The sequence below is a fragment of the Halichoeres trimaculatus genome, unplaced genomic scaffold (assembly GCF_033239565.1).
Source record: "Halichoeres trimaculatus isolate MK-OKI-2021-1 unplaced genomic scaffold, fHalTri1.1 fHalTri1_scaffold_3, whole genome shotgun sequence".
NCBI classification, from domain to species: Eukaryota; Metazoa; Chordata; class Actinopteri; order Labriformes; family Labridae; genus Halichoeres; species Halichoeres trimaculatus.
The window spans coordinates 6,101,130-6,112,367 of NW_027437181.1; the positions used below are offsets into that span (position 1 = coordinate 6,101,130).

Here is an 11,238-nt window from a genome sequence, read left to right on the forward strand (position 1 = left end):
TTTATCAGGGCTGTCTGATGATTCAGTCAGATGGTTTGAAAACTACCTCCAAGACAGAAAACAATATGTGCAGGTTGGTGGAACTACCTCAGATACACTTTTACTGTCCAAAGGTGTGCCTCAAGGTTTGGTCCTAGGTCCCTTTTCATTTGTTATTTATATCAAATACATAGACCATAATGATTTTTATGAAAACTTACCTCTTTATGCAGACAACACAATAATATATTGCCCTGCACCTTTTCAAGATCAAACTACTTTTACCATACCACACTAACTTTATTTATAAAGCATTTTCAAAAACAATCACAGCTGTAAACAAAGTGTTATACAAGTAGATACAATAGAAACAGATAAGACAAACAGGCACATATATAAGAAAACATATTAAAAACAACTAAAAGCAAATAAAAGAAAATGAGAAGGGATAAGATCAAGCAAAGAAAGGAAGTCACGGAAAGGTAAAAGCCTGGGAATAAAAAGAGATTTTTAATCTCAACGAGTCTCTTCCGGGTTAAATAAAGGTCAAATAAAAATAAATAAGAAATCTAAGACAAGCAGTACACAACTAAAAGACTAAAAGAAACACAAAACACCAACAATATGAATAGTTTTAGCTTCTCTTTTCATGTTTTCAGTGGGATACATGTGGTCTGTGTCTGAACCGAACGGGATAAATGATTTACTGTAAGAGTTATTGAGGAATTACCAAGGAACTGTTTGGGAGATAGGGAAGACGTTTCTGCAGTGGAACCACAGGTTAAAGAGTAGCTTCTTATCAGATTAACAGAGAAAGAAAGGTTAAAAAATGATTAGTTCAATGGCAAAAAGAAAAGTTGCTTCCTGTACTCACATTAATGTCAGACGTGATAAACGAAATGACCTCTTATAATATTAACTCTAAATAAAGAGTAGCCTACTATTAGAAACAAATGTAGAAATGTCGAACCAGACAGGGAAAAGTGCAGAAAATTCAAACAATGCAAAAAGATGAAGTGTTCAAAAAATTGAGTTAAAGGAAAATAAAAAGATTAAAGAGGACATGGACACCAGAGAAAATAGAAAGTTATAAAAGATGTGAAACATGAATGAGTGATGTTAAGAGTGTAAGTGATTGTATAACTCTTTCATTACTTCATCTCCTTATAAAAAACAAACTCTTGGCATTAATCCTAAAACAATGATCATAGATGACTACGTTTCCTCTGAGTGAGTCTGAACAACCAGGAAGTTCACAAACACTCACAAAACAAGAAGCTGAAGAGTCAAAGATGCTGAGCTGAGACAAACAAACCGCCTCCAGACCCACTCACTCACCAGGAAGTACATTCTTCTGTCTCTTAAGAAACTCCCGCAGACAGACGTTCAGCTGAGTGAGCCGCTCACAAATATGCAGCTCATTGAATTTTGAAAGTGTGTGACACTCGTCATGCATGTTGTTGTTGTTATTACGTAAAAACACAAAGTCTCTGAGTGTGTTGAAATCTAGAGGTTGGGATAAAAACAGAATGAGAAAGCTTAGCAGCGCCACAGTGACACAGTGGACTTAAATCAAAACTTGGAGCTCTTATTTCATAACATTTCACAACAGAGACAAAGACATACGGTTACATAAAAGGACAGGAGCTTTGTTTGGGTTCAGGGGGAGTGTTGTGAGACTGTAGGGTGTGACATGAGTGACATAAAGGTGACATACAGGAGCTGTACTGTTAAACATTATCAGAATCAATAAAAAAAAAAAAAATCTGGTTGTTTATCTTGCTGTAGGATGGCTGCATGGTGGTGCAGTGGTTAGTACTGTTACCTTGCAGCAATAAGGTCACTTGTTCAAATCAGAGTTCAGACAAGGTGGGGTTTTCTGTGTGGAGTTTGCATGTGTGGTTTCTCTCCAGGTACTCCAACTTCCTCCTACGGTCCAAAAGCATGTTAATCAGGTTAACCAGTGATTCTTAGGCTTTGTAGTCGAGGCTCAAAACTAAAAGTGACAGAGCTCCTCGACTTTGGAATGACCCACCAGTGCAGATGAGGCATGCAGAGTCTGTTGCTTCTTCTAAATCACTTTTATTAACCCACTTTTATAGGCTGGCTTTTATGTGATGCCGTCTTTCGGCTTTCATTCCTTGCTTTCTTATTTTGCCTTTATTGTTTTTTTAGCTTTACTCTCTCTTGTTGTCCTTAACTTTTTAAGTCCACCCTCTAAATTTATATGAATATATTTATTTATTCTATTTTATATTATTGTAAATACCTTCTTCTAATCCTTCTTCTAACTTTTGATTCACCCTTGTTTCACTTTTATTCTTTTTACTTATACCCTTTAGGCCTTCAATTTTTTTATTTTTTGCTCATATCTTTGATTGATTATCATTATTCTTTCTTTATTCTGCTCATATTTATTTTACAGTTTTATATATTTATATTTGATGTTCTGATTTTGTTTGTAACTGCCTTTTATTGCCCTTTCCATTGCCTTTTCATTCTTTCTCTTACAGAGTTTTATGTTTTTAGCTTTTATTTCTGTCCTCATGGTCTCATTTTATGTTGTATGGTTCTTGTATTGTCTGAGTCCCTGACTTTGCTTCCTGATGTCTTTATGCATTATGTCTTTCTGCTCAAGTGCTCTTAGAAAAAAAAAAAAAAAATTCAGGTGTTTTGTTTTTGTGTTTCTGTGCTTTGTTGTTGTTAGTGTTCCTGTAAAAGCACTTTGCAAACTTTTATTTTTAAAAGGTGCCATATAAATACAGTTATTATTTTTACTGATCATTATGAAGCACTGTGTAACTTGTACTGAAAAGTGTTACATAATTAAGGAATTACTGTTGTTGTTGGAGCCGTTTTTTGTATTTTTGTTCTTTGTCACTATCTGACTGCCACAGCATTATTATTATTATTATTATTATTATTATTATTATTATTCTTATTATTATTATTCATTTATTTATTTATTTATTTAATTTTTTCAGGTGTAAAACCTGTGCCAGTCAATAAGAATAAACCTGTTATTTATCTGTGATTTTTGAGAACCAAAACTCGGTTTCCCCTAGTATACATGAAACCATGAAAACAGAGATGTTCATAATTTTAACTTTGGCCAGAGTTTTTGAAAAACACTGTTTGTAATGACATAAAACTGTAGTGTCATGAAGATAAAAGGCCTAAATGTATGAAAGTATGTACAGTTTCCCAGATACCCAGCAATGTGTGGACATGGCCTAAATTCTCTGTAGGATTAAATGTGTGTAATAGGTTGTCTGTCTCTATTTGATTACATTTGATGACTTAGAGGTAGGACACAGCTTTAAAGTTCTCATTCTCTGAAATGCCATTGTTCTTGATTCATTTAATTACTGATAACACTGTCTTACTTTCAGAAATATGAAGAAGAGCCTTCAAAACAAGGTCAGTCAGTGTCTGCACGGTAACAGGAAAGTCCGAATTACATCACATCTCATTCCATTAGCATTGTCACAGTGTGTGAAGCTTTTCACTGAATTACTTCATCTAAGCTGAAGATTCCAACAAGGTTGCATTAATCTATAGGTGTGGTGACGCTGAGGATTATAGATCATGTCTGCACACGCACAGGAAGGTGACGCTGTGCAACAGAACGCCAAGACAGAGAAGCTGGACAGCCGACCAAGTTAATCAACAACTGATGAAGTTATGATTCTAAAAAACATGATTTGTCAAGACTTTAATAAGAGTTATAATAAAATTCATGCACTGCACTTGTTGTCATTTCAGTTATCCATAGTGTTAAGACTGGAGTTTGTTTTCAGTTTGTACTGCTGCAGTAGCTTCAGCTATTAGCTCCCCCTGCTGGTCAAAATATGACACTACACACATGTATCTGTTACAAAAAAACACTGCATACAATAGTTTTTTTAATTGAATTTTTACAAAACACTTTAATTTTTAGGTCTGTTTCAGTGAATATAACATAAAATCATTTATAATCAGCATCTTTGACAATCGTTGAATCAAATCAATGCCTCCCCACTCTCAGCAAACCACAGCCAAATAAGAAAACTGTTACAAATAAAAAAAAAACTAACAAAAAACACAATAGAAAAGTAAGAAAACAGTTAGAATTTAAGTGGGATAAAAGGGAAAAGTTCAATTAAAAAAAACCTGACAAATAGAAAGCATGGCATATTTGTGACCCTTGAAATATCAGGACTTTCAAACTTTTACATTCTTCTTTTCGTTGCTTGTTCTGGAAAAAAGAGAGGAGAGAAAATAAAAGATTAAAATTCCTGACAAACAAGATTCAAACATTATTTTTGTGATGTTTGCTCATGTTTTCTTCAGGGAAGATTTTAAAAGCAAACATCAGTGTTTCACTCACAGCATTCATAAAGTCTGTTGACCCGTAAGATGTCGTTACTGTTCATCCTAGTGGCTCGTCCTAACACAATGTTTGGATCCGTCTTAGCCACGATGGTTGGCTTTCCATTTTTGGAGAAGGCGTATCTTGAAAAGAACACAGACAGAACTTCAGATCGATCAAGCACACAGCAGCTTCAGATGCACAAGAAAGTCATTCATATTTAATCTTAAGAAAATGTTGATGTTGTAACGGTGCAACCACAAAGTGGTAACTGTACGGTTGCGAAGTTTCATGTGAGGTTGATTATTTTGTTTGAGAAAAAAGGAAAAAGATCACACACTCACTTGCTGTAATGCATGACAGATCGATAGTCGTACGCAGTTCTTAAGTTGTTAGTCATCACCTTCCTAAAGTTATGCTCCCTTCCTGCAGAGAACAGAACATTAAATCAAAATATTTTTATTATCAGCCACTCCTGAACATTTCAACTCCTGATTTTTCCTCAAAAGCTGTGAAATGAAGCTAAGCATGCTGTGATGCCCTTCTTTACCCACAGAACAAGAACTCAGTGACTGAAACTGTGAGTGAGAGCTGTTGAAACTTTGTTAGGGTGAAGGTACAGTACCTGACTGGATGTTTTCAGTGAGGATGGAGACGAATGAGTCTCTGTCAGAGCGGACTTGTTCATGATGGAAGCCCAGAGCATGGAGAATCTCGTGCTGCACGGTGCCCACCGACAAACAACCGTCTCTCTGCAGGGAGAGACTCTGTCCTCTGACCTGACGGCCCAGGTAGGAGTAACACCTGAAAGACACACAGAGTGAGAGCAGTGATTAAAAACATGATGTGCTACAGCAATACCAAAAAGAGGGAGATTGTAATTCATCTGATCCCAGCTGAGTGTTTGTGTGTGTTCTTACCCAGCTCCAGAGAAGATGTAGACGAAATCTCTATGGTGAGGCTGTCTCCAGACGAAGCGGATGCAGGTGCTTTCATGGAAGGTCAGCAGACCTCTGATGATGAAGTTTCGCTGCTCTGTGTCTAGAGACAAAAGTCAGGTGGACAGAGTTTGAGTTTTGGGAATAGAACTAAGTAAATTAGAATGAAGTTCATTTTTTTAACTATTATGTGAAAGCTTGAGTACATGATGAAGATATTTGTTTTCTCCTGATTTAAAGTGAAAGAGAAAGTTGGATTGAATCTGAAAAAGTGGCACTGTGGCCTAACTCTTGTCTTATCTACACTACATGTAACTTCACTCTGCTTTAATAACTGTGTCACTTGAAGTGGGTCAAAGAGATATCAAACCCTGGGGATCCTCTGTAATGAAGAAATGATTAACTTCCTGATATGTGCCAAATAACAGAAGCTGCTTTCTTTGAACTTTCTACAGGCCTGCTCATCGTACCTGGAGTCTTTAGAGATAGGATGGGAGGTGGAGCTTTTATTATCAGGCTTCTCTTCTTTGGAATCAACTGCTGGCTGAGGTCAAAAACTTTCCTTTTTGATAAAGCTCAGAGATGTCTCTGCACCGCTGCTGTAGACCTGTCCGACTTCAGCTGCTGTGACTATTACAGTCTTACCATCAGCACCACCACAACGCTGAACTGATTCTGTCTTTGTCTCTCTACTTTTAGAATTCCTATAAAACACAGTTAAAACCGTGTCAATTCTCTGATAAATTACAAAACATTCAAATGGAACAATCACAAAAATGTCATGACTGAGTACATCGGGTCCCAATAAAGGTAAAACCTAATGACTTCAGTCAGAAGGAAATACGACATTAACAATCTCATTATAAGAAAAAAAAAGAAACAGAGAAAAAGAGGAACTAAGGAACTAACAATCAAACCTGCAAGAATCTTAAAAAAAAGAAACCTGGTTTCACACTGACTGAAGTCACTAGCTTTTATTTTTTATTCAGGGTATATGCTGAAATCCTGAGGTTAAATTCAATACCTTTTTAAGACTTTTAAAAAAAACATTCAAAAGGTCTTAAGACCTTATTGCGACTTTAAGCTGATGTTAGCAACCGATCTTTGACAGTTGTAGTTTGCATTTTAACATAAATCAGGTAAACTGAGAAGGAATAAAGCTTGAAAGAATAAATGGAACTTAAGGCAGGTTAATTGACATTCCCATTATCACAACAAGTAACAGCAGTTATTCAAGACCAACCTGCTGAAAAAAACAAGAATTCATTTCATCATAGTTAAAATTCAGGACATGTGCTTGAGATTGTGTTATTTGCTTTCTATCAGCGTTACATCAGGACAGCTACAGCTTCCCCTGATCCCAGTTGTTTTGGAAAATTTTCTTTGTTCAAATCAACTTTTTACTGGATATAACACTATAAAATAAGGTATTTACCGATACAGTTACGTAGCACAGTTGTTTGAGAAGTGAGAACAAGCAAGGTTGTAATTTTGTGAGGCGCGGGCTATTTGTAGTGCTAGCAGCCCAACATGTCCGTAGGCTAATGTGACACAAACTCAGTTTGTAGTACAGTACAGTAGTTTATTACTAAATCGTAAGAATCGTAAGAATCCAAGATACCAGGTAATCAAAAGTTCTCAGGAGGCTTGAGGAACTCTCATGATCTAAAAAGAAAATTTTGAGACGCCAAAGCTTTTTCTAGATCCTCACGCTGGTCTGTGACGAGCAGAATGATCGTCCATTCACCAGGTGTGGTTATTTTTGAAGGTTCAGACCCTGAAAACATTTTCGAAGCAGATGGACTATTTCCATGGAGGATACATGGAACTGTCTGTCTAGCGTGTCAGGTTAGTTTGTAACAGTTGCAAGGAGGAAAATAATTATTCATGGATACGCTTGGAGTCAAAGCTTGAATACCAGTAAAATTCGATACCTCATAACATTACAGTTACGACTTTTTAATACTTTTTAAGACCCCGCGGTCACCCTGTTATTAGAACCCAGTGTACTCAGTCACAACATTTTTGAGATTATTACATTTAAATGTTTCATAATTTATAATTTACACTGTCCCAATTGTGTTTTGACTTTTAAACTTTATGCGTCCAGAGAAGCAACTGGTTGGAACCACACAGCCACTCCTGTTTAAGATGGGTTCTTTTGCTGGTACAAACATTGGCTTGAAAAAGATCTATAACCAGAACGTCACAGTAAAGTTTTCTTCTGGAAGTTGGCCAGTGTACAGGAACTTTCTTATGATAAAAAGTTTCATTCTTAATTTCATTTCATTCTTCATTGAGTTCCCCTTTCTGGAACCTTTAATTTTTTTTGTCTAAACTACAATTCATACATGATTTCAGACTGTTTGGGCTTTAAGTTGGTGCTGTTGATTTAACTGTTTGTCCCCCTGTACAGAGGTCACAGTCCTCAAAGCCAGATTAAATACCAACACACTGATATGAAAATGATATTTAAAAAAAAAAAACCTGAATAAACTTAAACAAACATGAAAGTTCCACCTTTCACTTAAAAAAAAAATTAAATAATAATTTAAATGTCATTTTGCTGATACTCATTTTATGGTTAATTCTGGTTCATAACTCAGCATTTTCCAACTTTAATGATGGTTACATCAGCGTAATTTTTGAATGGCATTGATCACTGTTTCACAACCATATTATCATTAGGGGTCAAAGGTCACTGGTGCTTACTGAATGAGGTAGTTGAGATGTCAACAGGAACGTAAACATATTTTCCAGTTTTTGGCCACTTGCATCCAGCTGCGGTGCAGGGGACTGCATTCCTGGTCAAACTTGGCAAAATGTCTCCATGAATCAATTTCGTTTCTGCAAAAAAAAAAGAGAGAAATATATGAATATAAAACTTTGAGTCACAAACTGAACCTATATTTGTTAATATTGGGCCTTTTTCTTGACTTGTGAAAATCACCAAGTCATAATTCTGTGTCTGAGATAAAAGAGCTGGATTATGTATAAAACTGACCTATGCCAGCGTTGGCTCTCTCGATGGTTTCAGAGACATCTGTAGAATTATCTGAAAGCAAACAGGAAGTCAGAAACAGCTGATTCACTTCTACATGGCTCACAGATAAGATGTGATAAAACCAAATGCTTTAATTCAAAGGCTCAAGATGACTCACCATCCAGAAGTTCAGCAATAGCTGCAGCCCGCTGGAATGAACCCAGTGAAATAAAAAGATAAATGCACAGTGACTCAGCGTATTAAAAGATGATGTCTCAGATTTTACAGTATTTAAAGTTGGTGTTTTAAAAATACAGTAAAGCAGCATACAGAGCAGATGATGTCTAAGAGGAAACCAGAGTCAGACTCACCGTGGGGACAGCACTCAGTGAGACATAAAGCAAGAAAAGGACGACAGGAGTCATGATGACGGTCTTCTCTGGAGTTTACCTGTTCACCTGTTGGAGCTGCAGGTGGATGATGCAGGTGCTCCGCTCCTCTCTATTTATACATAACTCTCAGGGTGTGACTGGTCAGTGACGTGCATGGTGATACTCCAAAATGAAATTGAAATATTCAACTGACCGCAGTGCAGAGAAAGAAGCGCTGTGATTGTTTTATTGCTTTATGCTATAGTTAAAGGCTGAGACGAAGATAAGTTTTACCACTGCAGGGAAGTTTAATCAATAAGTAATAAGTGAATACAATGAATCATAATCACTTTATAGGACGAGCCTGTAAGTGATAACACTTTGAAATAATCCAGAACTACTTGTTAGAATGATTGTGACAAAGCCGAGGCTTAAACTGAGTTTTTATTTCAGAATCAGGTTGTGTTTTTCTTGCTTACTGCTGTAACCATTTTACATGTTTTAAATAATAGAGACCTTTTGTAAATTCATGCCTCTGCACAGTGTCTCCATAAACTGCCTACCATGCCTCCTCGAGGTTCATTACAAACTGTAAACCTCTGACTCATCATTGTGAGTTGTACTCTTGGGTTGAATGGCCGGCTTTGGCGTCCCGAAAGAAATGTACTTTGTAATAAATGTCTAATACTGTTTTAATTTGCTTTTTTTAAATCATGCCACCTGCTCAAGAGACTACAGTTGAAAATTAGCCAAATTGGCTAAACCGGCATATTTACATTAATGTTTATTAATATGCATTGTCTCTGTATATTAAACCAATAAACTAAACTAAACACAATGTTACACTTTCATCTTTATGGCAGTTGTTGGCCTGCTTCTCCAATATTTATGTGATTTTATCATTTAGAAAAGTACTGGACAGTACTCTCTGGGTCCTCAGGACCTCATTATGCTCAGACAGAAATTAGGAAAAGGGCCTTTAGGTGCTCTGCACCCTCAGCTTGGAACCAGTTGCAGAATGACTTGAAGCTCAAGGGGCTGGTGTCCTGAAATGTTTTCAATCTAAAATGAAAAATGTGGAGGCTGGGTCTATAAGATTTCGGTGTTTCATTGATTCCTAGAACATGAATTTAATCTGTTATCTTGTGTTTTATTGGCTGTGCGTCGTCTCTTTTTGTGCTTCCTTTCTGTAACTGTGTTTTTGCTGCTACCTGTCTTGGCCAGGCTTCGATTGAGAAAGAGCTCTGTAATCTCAGTGGGACCAACCTGGTTAAATAAAGGTTGAATAAATAAAATAAAAAATAAAGGTAAAAAAAAAAAAAAATCCATGGGCCTGTTTCACAGCATCATTCAGGACAAGATACTTGTGATTTATGAAACATTGTGTGGTTAAAAGGCTGTGCTTGAAGTTTTGTATACAATGAAAAACATTGGTCCAAGCACTAAACCTTGTGGGACTCCATGACAAAGTTTGGTGCACAGAGAGGAGTTTTTATTTACAAATTATTTACACACATGAGAGCTAGCCTGTAGTTCATTTCAAAGCAAAGCAACTAGGTCAAAAATAACTCACAGTAAACCTGTGACATCATTAAACTGAGCTATGGCACGTTAAGACAAGCTCCAAGTGCTAACGTTTTAATTACCAATTAAGTTGGAGTGCTAGAAATCGAGAGGGGATCTGATAAGAAGAGGGATCTGTGGAGAAACTGATAAGCTCTCAATTAACCCTGAATGTGAACTAGTTCATTTTAATCAGTGTGGACTGAACTTTGAGCTCTTTAGTTTTAGTTTGAACTTCACCAGGAAATGGAGGAAAAAATAAAACAAGGAAGAAATCCAGTAAGAGGCCTCAATGTGAGGGAGTTCTTCTGAAAGACTGATAAGTGCTCAATGTCGTGGTGGGTAGTTTCTCTACACTCAGAGTCATTAAAGACATACCATAAATGCCAAGGCCATCATTATCAAAGTCATCATGAATATAAAAGTCTCTTTTAATAATTATCTTATCTGCTATAATTAAGTTTTGATCGGAAGACCAGGGTCAAAAACAGATTCCACTCCATTACTTGGCGAGTGTCCAAAGGAGAGTTATAAGCAGGATAATGTACAATTTGCCAGTGGTTGTGTAAAATATAATCATCACAATTCAACACAAGTACTGAGCACTTAGTTTTGCAGCAGTTTAGGGTCTGTCAAAATTTACGGCATCCAGCAGGCATTCAGATTGACCAATCAGAGGTCCTAAATGGTGCTGATGAAGTCAGATCTTTTGAACACTTAAAGAAGTATGACTGAGTCTAACAGCAAAAACTAAGATGGTTTGAAAAAGATGATTCATGAATGGTTCACTTTTTGTGTTAATCAGTTCGATATTTCTCTGCTTTAATGGAAAAACCACCCATATCATCTGTTATAAAGCAGGTTTTTCTAGTCTACCAGTCTACACTGTGACAAGTTACTGTAATTTCACGAGGAAATTTTAGCAGTAGAATCCTGTTATGTTTAAATCCAGCACTGTAAAAAATGTATCAATAAAATAACAGAAAATATCTGCAACCCTGATGCCAGTAGTTAACTGTTATTTCACAGCAAAGTAATTTTTGTTGTGTCTGT

The 11,238-nt window shown here is 36.4% G+C and overlaps 1 protein-coding gene across 1 annotated transcript; it reads right to left on the bottom strand.

The window, feature by feature from the left end:
• Positions 1 to 4,340: 4,340 nt before the first annotated feature.
• Positions 4,341 to 8,676, bottom strand: LOC141787786 (high choriolytic enzyme 1-like). The gene is made up of 8 exons (XM_074666457.1): positions 8,608 to 8,676; positions 8,430 to 8,460; positions 8,273 to 8,323; positions 7,981 to 8,115; positions 5,251 to 5,371; positions 4,956 to 5,134; positions 4,675 to 4,756; positions 4,341 to 4,473 (listed from the first exon to the last, which is right to left on the bottom strand). Exons 1-8 carry the CDS (start codon positions 8,674 to 8,676, stop codon positions 4,341 to 4,343), a joined length of 801 nt encoding a protein of 266 aa, XP_074522558.1.
• Positions 8,677 to 11,238: the final 2,562 nt, after the last annotated feature.